This window comes from Eublepharis macularius, chromosome 4 (assembly GCF_028583425.1).
Source record: "Eublepharis macularius isolate TG4126 chromosome 4, MPM_Emac_v1.0, whole genome shotgun sequence".
NCBI lineage: Eukaryota > Metazoa > Chordata > Lepidosauria > Squamata > Eublepharidae > Eublepharis > Eublepharis macularius.
Window position 1 is genome coordinate 146681867 of NC_072793.1, and position 18730 is coordinate 146700596.

Here is an 18730-nt window from a genome sequence, read left to right on the forward strand (position 1 = left end):
GCTTCTCTGTTGGCTTCCTTCTTCCTGGGTATGCAAGGACTCTCTTATTTTTCTTTTTTTAAAGCCAGGAATGATTCCTAATGTTGCTACTTATTCCCTGCTGGCTTTAAAAGCCAGGAAAGGGTTAAATGGCTGCTTTTCCCTTCCTCCTTTGGGGTATGCACACAGTCTCTTTTTTTCCAAAGGCAAGAATGGGTTGTAATGTTGTAACATTACTGCACATTTCTCCTAGCTTTAAAAGCCAGGAAAGGATTAAATGGCTGCTTTTCCCTCCCTCCCAGGCATATTTCTGGCTTTGCCAATGAGAAAAAAAACCCAAGCATTTTGCACAGCCCTTTGGAAAAAGGTGGTATGGAAGCTGCCAGAAGGGGATGAAGCAGCAGCATTTTAACCGTTTCCTGGCTTGGCTTTAAAAAATAATAAATGAGAGTGGAACAAGCACAAAAAGTACATGTTTTCCCCCAGAACTCCGCTCCCCAATTGCCTCTCAAGTGGGCAAAGAACAGCCCAATTAGCAAATACATGGAGGGAAGGGTTCCAGCATTGCAATGTTACTACACCTGCTCAAAGGTTTTTTAAAAAGTGTGATGTAAATTGCAAAGCCCTGAAAGCCTGAAACTGCACCAAGGCTTCCCACACAAAAAGTGTTGCTGCTTTCAAACACTGGCACTTTTTTTCAGCTGATGGGGGAATCCCCCTTCCATCAGCTGAAAAGTGGCAGGGTGCACACCAGTACTGCAGAAAGCCCATCCCTGGTTGCCTAGGAAACTGATTGATCGGCACCAGGCTGTCTGCAGTGACAAACCGAAAAATGAACCAAATGAACCAGCCTAAAGCTTGTCGCAATTTGTCAGAAATGGGCTCTGACGAATCTGAATCATGAACCTTCCCAGTTTGTGAGAAACTTTGGTTCGTATTTCACTTCATGGTCATCTCTACTGTTAACACCATAATTGACTCCTTTGGTAGTCTCCAGAGACTACCAGTCCATAAGCAAGACATACTGTGTCATTGGGCTTTGGCTTGGGGTTTTTTTTTGTATTGTTTTCAGGATGGGAGGTTGGATGATTCCCTGGAGATCCTATTTTCCTTCATTTGGAACAGAGACTAAGTTAGTAAAATGATAGAAGGTTGTTATTAATGTTGGTCTGGAACATGACAGGGAATTGGACAGATATGGGAAAGAATGAGTTCAAATTTTACTGCCTATTGGAAACAAATTATTGTCATAATATTCAGAAAAGGCCACAGTACATGATCTATAATCCTGAGTTGCAATCTTGCACTTTATGCTGTTTGAGAAGGTATTTGCTGTGCAGCTGGACTGGTGTGATGGCACAACACTGAGCGTGGACCACAGAGAGCTCAGTTCAAATCCCTGTTTGAGCTGTGAAGTTGGTTCACTGGCTGATTTTAAACTACCAAATTTGTTGTGAGGAAAGAAAAATGTACACTCTCCTGAGTTCCTTAGTGATAGGGTGTGATACGAGCATAATAAAATAAATACGGGAGCATTATCACTAAAGGCTAGCTGACACAAAGAAGCAGAAATGGAAATAAAAACACATTTCCTTGGGTCTGCATAGTCAGATGAAACAGAATATTTTTTTATTATGCATCACAAAAAGAGAAGCTGTCTGGCTGTACCCTTTGCAAATAGTAGCCCTTCTCAGTTTGTGTTCTTTAAAAAAAATAGCCCATCCACAGACAGTGAACCTAAGAGAAAATTTTGGCTTCTAATGAAACTGGTCTCTGGGCAACTCCACTGCAGTCCTAAACAGTTACATAAGCCATTGACTTAGACGGATGAGACTCTGTTTAGGATTACACTGGCAGGAATGCAAGAGTTTCTTCAACTTTTAAGGAAGGACAGCACATAGCTTTCTTCTGTCCTTCTGCAGGCACCAGAAAGACTCATGTGAGATGCTCTTAGTCTAAAATTAACTCCTGCCTCAGATAGGTCACTTTAATTGGCAGCCCTTTCATGCTCCAGAAATCAGATGCTAAAGAACTCAAAACTTGGATATTCTTAGACCATTCATATATTCCCTGGCTTCTGAAGAAGGGAGCAGATACGTGAGGATGCCATTACCTTTTGTGGTATCATCATAGTGTGTTTTGTTGGTAGGCTGGAAGGTCGCATAGTTTAGGAGCAGAGTCCACGATTTGCTTGTTTTAAATCATAATTGGTTTAAGCGTTGGGCGGGGGGCAGCGGCGGATCTTTGTTTTCAAATTTGATATAATAAACACAACATTAAAAATAATGTTCCTGGGCATCTCTATCATTGTTTTATTGAGCTAATGGATTTGTAAGCCTTTTTTCTTACAATCCTGAAATTCTGATACTGCAACAACAACAAAAATCACACAGCATGCAAAAATGCAAGGCAGAAGGGAGACAGTAAAGGAAAGGTTAATTCTGCTGCTGACCTCCTGCATGTGCTGTTGTGTGCAAACAAGTCCCTTATCACTGACTCTCTGTATGCATTCACAAACTGCTCCTATGGGAAGGATGAACGTGCCTGACAGCACGCTCAGGGGATGGGCTGGACTCTTAAAGTATTCTGGCAGAGGGGAATAAAGGTACTAGCACTTATAATGAATAGAGTTTCAAATTTTTTTTCTCTGCAATCATGACAACTAGTGACCTACCTTTTAAAATAAAAATAAAAATCCAGTCCAAGAATAGTATACCAAGTGCAAGATTTTGCTATGCAGGAGGTCCATGAGGAGTAAGAGCCATTTTCCTATCTACTTTTCTTGAGTACATTAGCAGAGCTCCCATTGTCTGAAACTCCAGTATATTTGGATTCATTGCAATCCTTCACCCTTACCTAGGATTGCCAACTCCATTTTGGGAAATTCCTGGAGTTTGGGGGGCAGTGCCTGGCAGAGGACAGAGTTTGAGAAGAAGAGGGAGCTCAGTGGGGATGTCATATCACTCTAGCACTTTTGTTTCTCCTAGACTCTATGGTATATCATAGAGTCTGCCCTCTGAAGCTACTATTTCCTCCAGGAAAACAATCTCTGAAGTCTGGAAGTTAGCTGTAATTCTGGGAGAACTCCTTAACATTGGTAACCCTTAGCCACCTTGAGGTTGGTAACCCCAACCATCCAACTTACAGATTTGTTTCAAAATAATTGTATAAATGTGTCCATCTTCATCCAGATAAACTGTTTTATATGGTACTTACAACTTTTCTGTTCCTTATTCAAAGGCATTGATCAAGGTCAAATGACTTACGACGGCCAGCACTGGCATGCTACAGAAACTTGCTTTTGTTGCGCACAGTGCAAGAAATCTCTTCTTGGGCGACCATTCTTACCAAAGCAAGGGCAGATCTTCTGTTCAAGAGCGTGCAGCATGGGTGACGACCCTAATGGTTCAGATTCATCAGACTCTGCCTTTCAAAGTGCCAGAGCCAAGGAGTCACGCCGTAGTGCCAAGATTGGCAAGAACAGGAACAAAGGAGAGGAGAATGCACTAAGCCAGGGCAGCCAGCTACAGGTATCCTCGAGCAGGCTTTCTGCAGATGTGGACCCACTCTCCTTGCAGATGGACTTGCTAAGTTTGTCCAGTCAAACTCCTAGTCTAAACAGGGACCACATATGGAGAAGTAGAGATGAACTCTACCACTATGGGAACAAAATGGAGCAGAGTCAGTCGCAAAGCCCTTTGCAGCTGTTGAGCCAGTGTAACATAAGGACCTCTTACAACCCAGGGCAGGCACCAAATGCCCAGCAGGATCTATGGGGTAAACATTTTAGCAACCCAAAGAGAAGTTCCTCTTTAGCCATGAAAGGACATGGTGGCAGCTTCATCCAGGAATGCAGAGAAGATTATTACTCAGGAAGGCTACGGTCTCAGGAGAGTTACAGTGACATGTCTAACCAGAGTTTCAGTGACACCAGAGGGAGTTACAAGGTCTCCAAATATGGAGAGGAGGAGGATGCTGGTATGTCTGCACAGCAGTGTCGAACCAGGCATCCAATCAATGCACTGAAATTCACTGAGGAACTGACACCCACAGAGCAAACTCCACGAGGTTCAATGGAGTCCCTTGCGCTTTCCAATGCCACAGGTAGGTTATTGTTTATTATGCTTCTCTTGACTTCATGGGCATGAGAGGGTAGGCAAAATGTCAGCCCAAATGGTTTGGTGGGTGCATTACAATGCTATATTCTCAGCAGGAGTAAATAATGCTATAGTTATAGAGGGTTATGATAACTTAAACTAGTTGGATTGGGATGTAGGCTGAGCTGGATTAAATATTCTGCTAAATCTGCTATAGACTATGCTCCTAGGAACTTGACCTGGATGGCCCCAGGCTAGTCTGATCTTGTTGGATATTGGAAACTAAGCAGGTTCAGCCCTGGTTAGTACTTCGATGGAAGAATCAAGGATGTCCAGGATTGCTCTGCAAGGGCAGGAAATGACAAACTACCTTTGTTTGTCTCTTCTCTTGAAAACCCTGTGAGGTAACTGTAAATTGGCTGTGACTTGATGGCACTTTTCACACACATGCTTTCAAAGCCAAATGGATACGTCTTTGAGGAATATGGAAACTCTGCTTAGACAGCATGCCTCTCTTCAGAGGTGCAAACTTGTCACTAAGGTGCCAGAGAGCACTAAGGAATTTTGCATGAGGGAATTATGTTCATTTGTTCTCATGTCTTGCATTGGAACAACTATTGAATGCTCCAGAATCCATGACCATCTATTCTCCCCTTCATGTTTGCTCCTGATAACATCTCTTATTAGTCAGAATTAGACCTCTTGTTTAATTTCCCAACACACCAGTTCCTGTTCAGAGATGGCATTGTTCTGTATTTGACCAGTTCGGATCAGGCATCTGATGAAGAGAACTTGATTCTCGAAAGCTTATGCTACAATAAAATAAAATTGGTTAGTCTTAAAGGTGCTACTGGACTCTTTTTGATATTGTTGAGAGGTGTCAGCTGAGACAATAACACCGTCAATTTGTTAGATGCCTGAGCTATTTGAAGTCTTGCTTACCCAGGTGACAGAAGTGTATGCATGTGTGTAATGTGTGTGTGTAAATCCCTGCATCTCTTCTTCCTGATATGACAGCAGAGTGGTAACCATGTTTTCAGAGTAGAGGACTGCAGTAGCTGACAAGGAATGAGGAAGAGAATGGATTTGCCAAATATACTGTAGGTCATTTTGAGTTGCTAAGGAGGAGAAATCAGCCTTTGTGTCTCAGAGTCAAGCTACAAGTGGCGCCTTACACAGGTTGGGCACTTGTCAGCTTCCCTCAAGTTTTGATGGGAAATGTAGGCGTCCTGGTTTTACAGCTTGGCTCTCCATTACAGCTGCAAGACCAGGATGCCTACATTTCCCATCAAAACTTGAGGGACGCTGACAAGTGTCCAACCTGTGTCAGGCGTCACTTGTAGCTTGGCTCTTAGTGAAGCCTGGAAGAGGAGATCTCTCTTTGACCACGGTACAGCAAAGGGTTGTGCTTCTAACAGGAGAGGTGTACACAATTGCTTCACCCTGATTGTGTACTCCATCCTTTGCAATGTTTATTAGAGTTGGAAATCCATGTGGCAGTCATAAGGGGGACTGGGGGAGCTGGCTTTTTGATTTCGAAGCTTTGTGCACCTTTTCTTGTCCTCAGAGTTGGATGTTTCTTTTGCCTAAGGATGAGAAGAGAGCATTGCTAGAAAATCTGCCTTTCTTAGCTTGAGTTCTAAGGAAAGTTTTAGCATTCAGGAAGTCCTTTTCTTGAAGTGTTTCAGAAAATCGTACACGGGAACCTTCATATCTTTATTTTAATGTTCCCATCAATGTTATATCTAATTCTCAACATGGTCAAATCTGTGGATACTGAAATCCAGAAGTTGGAGGCGTGAACTGACAAGACAGCTCTTTCTGTAAACCTGAGCAAATGCCCAGCTTTGCAGAAAAAAATCTGCAATGTGTTGCGGGTTAATCCCCCAAATGATAGGAGTGCCTATAATTTTAAGAAATGAATTCCCTCAGTGGCCATTGCTAGGCAGGCATAACAGTATTGTCAGCCTTTAAACCTTGGTTTCCATCAGCAAAAGGTGGGGGGAGGGTACACTTTACTGACACGGGCTCTTTTGTGGGCTCTGCGAAGCACAGGAGCTCTCCTGTGTGTTGCAGCACCCAAAAACAAGCCCATTTTGCTGCGGATCAGGCCTGTTTTCAGAGGAGCACACCCATGCTCTGCAGCGGCCCCGATCCGGGCCAAAACGGGCCCGATCCTGGTGGCTGTTGTGTACAGGAGCACGCAGCGCCACGGGGGAGCCCGCAAGGAAGGTGTGCGCGCCCCCACTGGTTAGGTAAGTGGGAGCAGGGTGGGGGGAGTGGAAGCAGGGCATCCCTGTCCCCCACCAGGGATCCAGGATCCCTATGCGCCACCCAGGGGCACACGGCACCACCCAGGGGGTGCCCTGGGAAGCACACCCTCCACCAGCCAAGTAAGTGGGTGTGAGGGGGAAGGGTGGGAGCAGGAGATCAACTGCCCCAGGTGGGAGAATGGCACCCCTATATGGGGAGGGCAGAGTTTAGGGAGGGGAGAAACCTCAGCAGGGTATAAGGCATAGAGTCCACCTTCCAAAGCAGTAGTTTTCTCCAGGGGAATTGATCTCTGACACCTGGAGCTCAGCTGTAATTCTGGGAGATCTCCAGCCACCACCTAGAGATTAGCAGTCCTAAATCCCAGAGTTCCTTTTGCATAGGCAGGAGGGGGGGGGGACACCTGATGGGAAGGACAAAGCAAAGCACCATAAAGCACATGCTCCTGCTTCTTCTGGTAAGATTTGCAGGCCCAAAATATATTTTAGTGTCTAATTTACTCACAGTCACAAACACGCATGTTCCATGCTGCCATTTCTGGTGGTGACTATAAATACAAATCAGGCTGTCCAAAATGAGCTAAAAGAAAGGGAACAAAAAGAAGCTAAAGGAAACAAATCTAGCCTCTAGTTTTTCAAATCAAACAAGGCCTTTCTGCAGTGAGGTGACAGTACAGTAACTAGGAAACAGATCAACAAAATCAACATTAGGGATCCCAGGTCTCCTGGTGGTGGGCAGGGGATCCCCCACTCCTACTCTCCGTCCCCCCCCCCCACCACTCACCTTGCTGGCAGGGGGAAGGTGGGGAAATAGGCCTCCCAGGCACACTCCTGGGATGGTGCAACGATGTCACTCTTGGGAGTGACATCATCGTGCCACCTCAGGAGCTTTGCAGCAGGCCAATTTCTTTTCTCTAGGGGAAATTTTCTCCAGGGGAACTGATCACTTAGTCTGGAGACTGGCAGCCATGCCTGGAAGCAATAGCTCTTTGAGCGAATCTGTGTTCTGACAGAGAATTTTTACCATCAAATACAGTTCCCAAGATTCTTTGGGGGGGAATACTGACAGCTAAACTGCTATAAAACTGATATATGTTGTAGTGTAGCTACATCCATTCAGATTTATTTACTGTTCACGTTCTGGACAATGTTTTATCCCCTAGCTAGAAATCGAGCTACCAAAAGTCAGCCCTCAGAATTACTTTGTGGTTGGCAGCTTAATTTTTTTTCCCCCAGCCTCAATTGGCTCTTGGCTGTATTACAATCCTGACTGAGTGGGCTATCTTGACCTACTCTGGAAGGTTTGCAATGGCCATTCTCATCTGCATTTTGAGCCAATGGTGGGAACATCCCATTAAAGGAAAGACAGCTGTTAGACGCACTCTTGACTTGCATCCAGTGTTTACATTTATGTGCTGCAGGGAGCAAATTCTAGAAAGCGATGACTGAAGAGATTGCTGCACTTAGAATTATTATTTTAAAAAATTAGTCACTTCATACTTTCTTTTCCTTTGTGTGTATTTTCTGTATCTGTCAATCTAAATGTTCAACATGTTGCTCTCATGAAAAAGGGGTGGCTTTTTCAGGCAGCCAGTCAGTTTTGTATTGTCAGAAAAGATGGGTTGTAACAATCATAGTATGAAACAGAATGGTAACATTAATATTGATTATTGCAACCATGATAATTTACTCTATTCATATCCAAACATTTTTAGCAAACCAGTTACTACAGGGAAAGCAACTATCTTTTGAGTTAGGTTTTTCTTTTTACCTGATAAGCAGAGAATTTTCTGCTGGGTCAAGAGGTGATAGATCTGTGAAAGTATGAAACTGCTTTATACCACGTCAGGTCATGCCCGTTTTCATGCATCTTTACATCAGTCAAAACTCTCAGAATTGTCTGTTCCGACTGGCAGCTGTTCTTCAATGTTTCAAGCAGAAAAAGGTCTTTCCCAAAACTGCTACCTTGAACTTGTGATGCCAGGGTTTGAAACTGAGATCTTCTGAACACAACATTTATGTTCTACCACTGAGCAATAGCCCTCTGTCTATCTAGGCATTCTGTCCTCATAATGACAAGTCAGCAAATAGAAGCGAGGTCTTTTGAAGATCACTGTGCCAAGTTTGCGTGGCATTTTGCAGGTACAATTGCTTGCATCACTGCTGACTTAGACTCTGAAGTCATGACAGTTTACTCTCAAGAAACTTGTCGAGCAGTCTGGTTAAGTTATTTTGGAGATGATTTTCAGTTACTGTTGCTCAAGGATATGGGGGTTTCCACTTTTGCTTGACCCTACATGGTTGACCATTTCCATAAGGTGTGGCTGGGGAAACTTTGTTCACCTCCATGCCATGGAGTTCTGAAGGGATTAGTTCTCTTCTTTCATGTTGTTTATCATCTACATGAAGTTCCTGGGAGAGATCATCCAGAATTATGGTGTCCGTATGTAGATGATACTCAGCTCTATCTCTTATTTCCATGAGAATAGGGAGAGAGAGTTCAAGTGCTTGAAGGCAGGAATTGCATAGATGTCTGATAAACAGAAGCTTAATTGTATAAGAGTGAAGCAGTATTGGTTGAAAGAGGTGTTGATCATGACAAGAACAGTCTACTCTAAATGTATTCACAGGTTTGCATCCTGGGGGTGCTGTTAGATCTGAGTCTGCAGTGAGATGCCCAAATTTCATCCGTAATACATGATGTCTTTAATCTGCTTCAGCTGGCCCTACCTCAGAAAACAAGGTCTGGCCACAGTGATCCATGCTTCCGTCACTTTCAAGTGAGATTATTTCAGAAGTTCAGAAACTTCAGTTAGTCCGGAATGTAGCAGTAAGTTTGCTACCAGGCATGAATGACAGGCAACCTATTATGCCACTTCTTAAAGCTCCTCACTGGTTCCTTTTTTGTTTCTGAGCCCAAATCAGAGGGCTGTTTTTAAGTTAACTATAAAGCCCTGTATGGCCTGAGATTAGGGTACCTAAAGGACCATCTGACCCTTTGTATATTTGCCCAGACACTGTGTAGGCTCTGCTTCATGTCCCTCTACCTTCAAGTGTGAGTGTCTAGAAAGGAAAGATCCTACCCAGCAATGCCCAACTGTGGGATACGTTTTCCAACTTCTCTTCACCAGGCAGTGTAATTGACCATCTTCATAGGTCAGGTTAAGACTTTTTAAAACTTTCAGCGGCCCTTTATTCAGGGCAAAATCCTGTCACAGATTGATTGCTCTGCCCCTTGCTGGTGCTTTATTGTTTTTTTCCTTTGATCTTATTGTTGCTACTGTTTTTAATTTGTTGGAGATTGTTAGGATCAATTTGGTTTTGTTTTTCAATGCTCTGGGTTTTGAATTTTTTTACTATGCAATGGTAGTGAATGCAAAAAAGTGGAATACAATTATTTTAGATAAATAAACTCACAAACAACTAACTTCACTTCATTTAATATATTTTTTGTAATATCTCTTAAGAATTGCAGTAGTCATTGAGTGGTATCAGAGGACAGTAGAATCTCTTCTTTGATGGCAACTTGTTAAATCAGAAATATATTTTTCTATACTATGATAGGAGATTTTTCAGGATTATTGATGACCAGGGCAGGTAAGGTTGCATCTTACAGAAGAAATCCATTCATATACCGCACTTTTATGATAAATCTGGAAGCTGTTGGGTTGTATATATGAAAGCTGATCTCATCTGCTACTCCATTTTTAGCTCTCTAACTAGCCCTCATTAAACAAATGAATATTTGTCATAAAATATGTGTGTTAAAATATGTGTGTTATGTGCTGTTAAGTCACCTCCAACAGGTGACCTGATGAATGAAAGACCTCCAAATGTCCTATCATTAACATGAGACAGAAAAAATCAACAAGGTAATATATGTAACCTTGACCTTGGATCTATTAAGTATGATAGTGGGTATAGAAAATCAAGGGACAGAAGTGTTTCCTAACTGAAAGTGGTGGGATACGTGGTGTGATACACTTATATGAGTGCACATGTTAAGAGAGAGTGGTATGTTAAACAATTTATGACTTGACTAGGATTTGCCACTTAATATTATATAGCAGGAGGTCTCCTGCCACTGCATCTCGGCCGCTGCCACTACTTGAATTATGGTTGCCAGTCCCCCACTGGGGACTGGGGAATAACTCGCTCCCACCCTCTACACCCCACCCCCACTTACTTGGCTGGTGGGGGGAATGCGCCTCCCAGAGCACACTCCCGGGTGGCGCAGCATGCTCCTGCAGCCTGATTTAGGCCCGATTTGGCCCAGATTGTACCACTGCGGAATGCAGCAGTGCTCCTGCGTTCCGCAGCAGCCCAATTCTGGCTGATTTGGGCCCAATTTGGGCCCAATTCAGGCAGGATTTGGGCTGAATCCGGCTCCATTCAGCCCCCCTGTGGTGCACGGGAGCATTTCTGGGGAAGCACGTGTCCTGTGCGATGACATCACTTCCAGGAAGTGACATCATCATGTGGGCTGGGAGCGTGCACGCAACAGGGACAACAAAAGGTAGGTGCCCGGCCTCCAACTTCCCACCCAGGGGGGTTGGGGGACCTGGCAACTCTAACTTGAATGAGCAGTGGGAAGAAATTGGGGGAGAGAGTGAGGTGAATCAACATTGTGATGTCACTTCTGGATTTCACCCAGAATTCCGAAAGCTTTCGTGTGTGATGAATGCAACCAACTGTGCTATTGCAGAAAGCAAAATGTGGCATTTGACTGCAAATCATATGTATACACATATTTCTATGCAGATTAATATTAGCTGTGCAGTTTCCTGACCAGTAGTCCAAAATGGTACTGTCCAAGAAGAATTTTATCATGTGATCTACTGTATATGTTGACTTGGCTCTACTTCTGAGCACCAGTTGTCTCTGTTCATAAAAGCATAATGTTTTGTCTCATTTCAGTGTCCCAGCACTTGTGGGTTAACCATGACAATTCCACTGTGGCAAATTCCAGAGCTTCTCTCCCTTTGATTAGTCTCCGAAGTGGAATTCTTTATGTAGCATGACTTTGGGTGTATTTCTAAACAATTCCTTGGGCGTTCTTTATCCCTTTCTTAAAGAAGAATAAGAATTAATACCAGCTGCTGAAAAGGGATGATTCACTTTGGAGACTAGAAGGAGAAATCATAACCAATGGGGGTTTTTGAGTGCTTTGAAAGTAGCTGTAATTGTCCTACAGGCATTTCTCTGTATATCACTTTAGAATATTGTAATATCTTAAAATACCCCCAAGCCACAAAGAGATAAAAAGAAAGGAATATGATCAGAGGGTTTTTAATCGTACTTCCCCAAAATTAGTTTCTGCTTTGAAACAAAAAATGATGAATTGGCCCTCAAATAACACAAATGAATGCCTGTGTACAAGGCTGGGGGTAGGAGAGAAGGCTTGAATTAAGGCTGAGGTGCCATGGGCTTTATCCTTTCCCCACCATACCATTTCACCAATATAAATTGTATCCCAGAGCTGGTATTGTCTACAACAGAAAAAATCGATGGAGTATGGGTGCTTTTCTTTTTCCTACTGTTGCCATTTATTTAAGTGAAAATGTGTTTCTGTTTCAAAAGAGCACTTGCATACCGCAAAGTCCCTTGGTGAAGTAGATATAATTGATAGCCCACTAATACTTAACCCCAGAGATGTTCTTAACATGTGCCTGCCTAATTCTAAGGGCACAATATATAAATTTTACCATAGACAAAGTGACACGCCTACCAGTCACAAGATATAAGAAATGAAAATCATGTGAACAACAAGCAAACCTGCTCTATCACGTAGAGATGCCAGGTCCCCTGGAGCCGAACCTGGGGGATGGGGGGGGATTGTTGTGGGGGCACTCCAGAGCTCTTCCTTGTCATTCTGGGAATGACATCAATCCCAATGTGACAAGGAAGAGCTCCAGAGCATGCTCCCACACTCTTCAGAGCTCCTGGACCCCAAGAGTAATCCCAAACTCCCCCCCCCACCAGCCAGATAATGGTGGCGGGGGGGGGCAAAGGCTGGGAGCAGGGGATTCCCCGTTCCCACCAAGGACTGGTAACCCCATTATAAGGGCAGTCTAAATTTAGCATTTATAACTGAATACAAATTGTACGGTCTAAGACAGGTTAAAGCTGCCCTCTCCTCCAAACCGCAGCCCTCGACAGATATTCTTTGTCTCCCCCCTGCCTCCATTACTTGTTAATGTTAAAGAAAATGTCAGGAGATACAAAGATCACTTTTATAATATGTCGTTTAGTCCTAAATAAATGTGTGTGCATGCAGATGTTTACTTCCTGATACTTCCAGTAACAAAAACGCTTTGTGTTATTAATATTCCTGTCAGATCATGCAATGTAGACCAACAGAGAGAGAGAGTACTTTTGTCTATGCAAGAGTAATCCCAGTCCATCTTCCCGTATCGAAATGTAATGTGTGAATTGTCAGTTCACAAAAAATAGCTTGTAGCAGTTTCTATGGTCACAATGGCACCATTTCCACCAGTTGTAACCATCACTGCTGGCAATATCCATGTTCTGCACATTCCCACATAGTTTCTTCACAGTTCAAAAAAGTCATCAGGGCTGCTCACATGCAGAGGAAATTCATTATGTGAACCAAACCAGAGAAAGAACTTAAATTGACAAAAGAGGAGGAGTTTGGACTCCTGTTCCTGGCCTTTTTGTGTGAATGTTGCAGAAGCCTGGATGGCTTTTGTACTGCCTAAGGTACTTCAGGTCACCACAGAAAGAATGGCTACTAAGGGTATGCAAAATAAAACTCCCAAGCCAAAGATATAAACGGAAATTTCTGTTTCAGATCATTATCTTGATTCTCTGGAAGAGTAACACAAATCCAAGATGCTTGGAATAATGAAATCCCCTCCCTGGAAAAAGAATTATTTGGTTTTTTTCCAAGTTTTGGTGCTTACCAGCCATGCAGCATGAGCACATGTATTGATTTCCTGGAAATGGCATCTCAGACCCTTGTGAGGAAGGAGCAAGAGCACTTCCTACTTCTCTCCCTTCCAATCAGACCCCTTGCAAGAAAGGAGCACAGAGCACTCCCAGCCAAACCTAAGCTGAAGAGAGCTGCCATTCACCTTCTCCCTTCCTTTGCGGATTGTAGAGTTTTCTTTCCTTCTGAAAGTAGAAAACTTGGGCTTGTTCAGAGGCTCATAGAATTCTTTGAAGGACAGGCAGAGGACACTGAGCTGCAATCTTGATGACATTTGGTTGAAAATGACTCTAGCCCCCTCCCCCAAAGTCCCTCATAGGGAATAATGGATGTACAATGGTGTATAATGGATGTATAATGGTGGCGACGAGGGTGGGGTATGTTAGGTTTGTAGAATTTAACCACTTTGTCCATTTTGCTTGAAACTTGGAGGTTTTTTGAAGGACAGGCAGAAGACAGTCTGCTGCAAGTTTGGTAACATTTGGTAGAAAAATAGTAACTCCAGGTCCCCCTGAAAAATTCCCCTTAGGGAATAATGGGAAAACTGCTGGTCTCATTCCTTACTTTGTTAAGCAGACCACAACAGGAAACCATGGCAAACAGAGTTTTCAGCAGATAGGTAAAAGTTTTTTTATTGTCAATCACTTACTGTAGGAAAATAAAATGGATGCAGATGGTGTGGGGAGGGTATGCCTATGCCCAGTCTGGAGCTCTCCTGCTAGGCTGCCGCCATTTTAGAAATCAGTAGCAGCTGTGCAGAGAGACTAAGGTTGCCAGGGCCCCTTACCCTCCTAGCATGAGGGTGGGGAGCCTGGCACTCACCTTTGCGGTGTCCTGAGAGTGCTCCTGGTGTGTGCTCTTTACACGCATGCACTCCCATACCTGCATATTGATGTCACTTCTGGGAGGAGTGCGCGCGTGCTTTTCAGCAGGCAGATTTGGGTCCCAAACAGGCTTGTTTCAGCCCGTTTGTGCCCCAAATCACACTGCTGCGAAGAGTGAGAGCACTCTCAGGATAATACAACAACATCACTTCAGGGAGTGATGTCGTCAAACCGCTTTGGGAGCATGCCTGGGACGCCTGTCCCCCGCTCCTTTGACCAGGTGACTGGTGGTAGGAGAAAGAGTGTGAGAGCAGGGAATCCCCCACCCCCATCGGGGGATCTGGGATCCCTAAGAGGGACTTACTTTGGGGTCTGTAAAATTGACCTCCTTTGTTCAGTATGCTTGAAAATGTGGACAGAGGGCTGTGTTTAGCACATATTTGGTGCCATTATCTTTAAAACAGCTGCCCTAGACCCTTGAATAGATTTCCTATTGAAAATACTGGCCCTAAAGGGGGGGGGAAGCATATTTGGTTCCTGAATTGGATATAGTGTACCCAGAAATAAACAATTGTGGTAAAAATTTCTACCTGAAGTCCAGGTCAGGGCCGTTGCCACACGGCTTACCTTGTTCCGGAAAACAGTGAAATCTCACGCAAAATTGCACGAGAAGACGCTGTTATCGCGTCTTCTCGCACGATAACAGCATCTTCTCACGCGATAAGTGTCTTCTCGCGAGATTTCATGTGAGATTTCGCTGTTTTCTGGAACAAGGTAAGCCATGTGGAAACGGCCCGGGTTTAACACCCCAATGGCTACATGCTCTGTAATAAGTGGAGCCAAAAGAATTCTCTAGGAGCCACTGAAATGTCATTCTCCTAAAGAAAGAGCATAATGTCCTTCAGTTCTTTAAATATGTATGAACAGATTGCCCTTTTGCATCAGTAACTAATGGATTCTTAATGCTTATGTAATGGCAGCCTTAGTGATGTGCACATTTTTTTTCTATTTCTAAGAGGTTCACACTTAACACAGGACAAAACTGGGCTTGTTACTGAGCGGATATATGAGAGACCTATGTTGGGAAAAACATTTGTCACATTCCTATTTAAATGTTCTGGTGCAAATGTACAACATCTTATGGGCCATGTGTTGGACACCCCTGGCCTGATCTGTCATGGAATGTCCAGCAACATAATGCAGACAGTGGGGTGAGTCAGATGACATCTGTCTGGAATAAACAGAGCCAATGGACTGAATGGAGCTATGTAATGTTTTCAGAAAGGGGCGGGGGGAATGACAAGACAACTAGAGCTTTGGAAGTTGCAAGGCATCGAAGGCAGAGTGGCTAAAGGTCTTTAGTATGCTGATTCAGGCATTCCACAATTGAGTGGTAACAATTGCAGAATGTTTTTGGAAAAAATATAAAGCATGCGCACCAGTTTGTTCATGGAAAGCCACAGACGATAGTGTCTACAGCTGAACTCTATAAAATAAATCATAGCTTATGATAGACTTCGAAAGTGGCCTATTCTCTGGTTGAGCTGTTCAACTGAATATTCAGTGAATGTGAACAAAACATGCGGCAGCGTCAGAAAAATGTGGATGCACTGTGAAACACTGGTAGCTTAGCAGAAACAGCACAAAGGTCTCAAAAGAGGCTTAGTGTTAGAACTGAACTCCAACCTCACAGGAATTGCCTTTTCCTTTCTCCAAGCGTCTTTGATGTTAACAGATGACAAAACTAACTTTATACAGCTAAGAAACTTTTCTCTGGAAATCCTTGTCCCTGAAACCTTTGTTAGGAAACACCAAGTGTATCTTGTTAACTTCACTCTGGTTCCCTCTTCCCCTGCTGCCTTCCTGTCCCTAATGTTTTATCCACTAAATCCGCCCCCACCCCCCAGAAAGTGAAAGGCCATTTCCCCCCTCTAAGCCATAGTATACATTCAAAGTACCAAAAACCCATTATGATGATTGAAGTCATGAGGAGATGGAAATAACTCCAGGCCTTTAACAAGAACCCTATCCTATGCATATTTATTCAGAAAAAAGCGTCAGCTAAAGGTGCATAGGATTTAGGATATGATGACCTTTGTTTGAATTCTATGCAACACAAGCAGAACTACATGGCACAAATGACATCTGTGCCTGTATGAGTTAGTGGACCCCAAGGAATGTCATGGGGGTAAAAAAAAATTGCTCCCCCCCCCCGGTTGTGTGAGTAGAAGTATCTAGCAGTGGGTTAAAGTGTCAGATTAGGATCCCCATGGAATCTCGCAGGATGAACATGGGCCTGTCACACACACTCAGCCTAACCAACCTCACAGGGTTGTTGTTAGGATAAAATGGAGGAAAGGAGAATGAAGTGATGGTTGTTGTGGATTTTCCAGGCTGTATAGCCATGGTCTTGGCATTGTAGTTCCTGACGTTTCGCCAGCAGCTGTGACTGGCATCTTCAGAGGTGTAGCACCAAAAAGACAGAGGTCTCTCAGTGTCACAGTGTGGAGAAGACGTTGGCAGGTAATTTATATCTACTCAGGAAGGTGGGTTTGGGCTGAGTCATCCTGCAAGAGTTTCCCAGGGTGTGGAATGCTAATGGAGGGAGTGGATCGTGCAAGACGGATATGTGAGCCGCACTTTCTCAATGAGGAAATTAATCATCTAAACCACGCACTTCAGGCGAATGGCTACTCCAGAAATGAAATCTGAAGAGCAATCAAACACAGGATGAATCAAACAACCAAGGAAAAACAGTCTCCTACAGGAAAAGTGTTTTTGCCATATATCAAAGGAATTACTGATCAGATGGGAAAGCTTATGAAAAAGCATAACCTTCAAGCAGTATTCAGACCCACCAGAAAAATACAACAGATGCAACGATCAGCAAAAGACAGTAGAGACCCCCTCACCTCTGCAGGAGTACACTGTATACCCTGCAGCTGAGGACAAGTGTACATCGGGACCACAAAGCGTAGCATCCAGACAAGAATAAAAGAACATGAAAGACACTGCAGACTTGGACAACCTGAAAAATCAGCAGTGGCTGAACATAGCCTAACTCAAACAGGGCACAGTATCTTATTGCAGGACACCAAAATACTGGACAACACTTCCAACTACTTTGTCAGACTGCACAGGGAAGCCATTGAAATTCACAAGCATAAGCAAAACTTCAACAGGAAAGAAGAAACCTTAAGAATGAACAGAGCATGGTTTCCAGTTCTGAAAAACACCAGGCTAACAAAACACTCTACACCCGACAATAGCCCTGCAGAGAAGATTAGCACATCAAGCACCAATCCATATGCAAAAGAACCTCCTCAGGATACAGTGAAGCCTCCCGCCATTAGCATTCCACACCCTGGGAAACTCTTACAGGATGACTCAGCTCAACCCCACCCCTCCTGAGTAGATATAAATGACCTGCCAATACCTTTTCCACACTGTGACACCAAGAGATCTCTGTCTTTTGGTGCTACACCTCTGAAGATGCCAGCCACAGCTGCTGGCGAAACATCAGGAACTACAATGCCAAGACCACGGCAATACAGCCCGGAAAACCCACAACAACCATCTAATGGAGGGAGACTTCACTGTATCCTGAGGAGGTTCTTTTGCATATGGATTGGTGCTTGATATGCTAATCTTCTCTGCAGGGCTGTTGTAGGATGTAGAGTATTTTGTTAGCCTGGTGTTTTTCAGGACTGGAAACCATGCACTATTCATTCTTAAGGTCTCTTCTTTCCTGTTGAAATTGTGCTTAGTCTTATGAATTTCAATGGCTTCCCTGTGCAATCTGACGAAGTAGTTGGAAGTGTTGTCCTGTATTTTAGTGTCCTGGAATAGGATACTGTGCCCTGTTTGAGTTAAGCTATGTTCAGCCACTGCTGATTTTTCCGGATGGCCAAGTCTGCAGTGTCTTTCGTGTTCTTTTATTCTTGTCTGGATGCTATGCTGTGTGGTCCCGATGTAAACTTGTCCACAGCTGCAGGGTATGCGGTATACTCCTGCAGAGGTGAGGGGGTGTCTACTATCTTTTGCTGATCATAGCATCTGTTGTATTTTTCTGGTGGGTCTGAATACTGTTTGTAAGTTGTGCTTTTTCATAAGCTTTCCCATCTGATCAAAAATTCCTTACTTCATCCTGACATGCACAGAAAACTATGCAAGACAGAAGCACAGCCATCACGACTATATGGACTCCCTAAAATTCATAAGGATTCAGTCCCACTCCGACTCATTGGGAGTGCCATTGGTTCACCGACGTATGAATTAGCTAAACATCTGGCCAATCTTCTACAGGACCACATTGGAAAAACCACGTCTTACATCAAAGAATCAGCACATTTCATCAACAAAATCTTTTCTCTGAAACTCAGTCCACAGGACATACTCGTCAGTTTTGATGTTCTATCCCTGTTTACTAAGGTTCCGGTAAAAGACACAATCGCACTTATTAATCAGATTTTTCCAGAGGATGTAACAGCCTTATTCCACCATTGTCTGACAACCAGTTACTTCCAATGGGATAATGAATTCTATGAACAGATGGATGGGGTGGCCATGGGAAGCCCGCTCAGCCCAGTTATAGCAAACTTCTACATGGAA

At 43.7% G+C, this 18730-nt stretch overlaps 1 protein-coding gene across 1 annotated transcript in view; it reads left to right on the forward strand.

Moving 5' to 3' along the window:
- PRICKLE2 (prickle planar cell polarity protein 2) overlaps positions 1-18730 on the forward strand; it is a 121760-nt gene that overhangs the window by 79420 nt on the left and 23610 nt on the right. The window contains exon 7 of the mRNA XM_054976973.1: positions 3220-4083. Within this exon, the coding sequence (XP_054832948.1) occupies positions 3220-4083 (864 nt within the window). The remainder of the gene's footprint in view (positions 1-3219; positions 4084-18730) is intronic.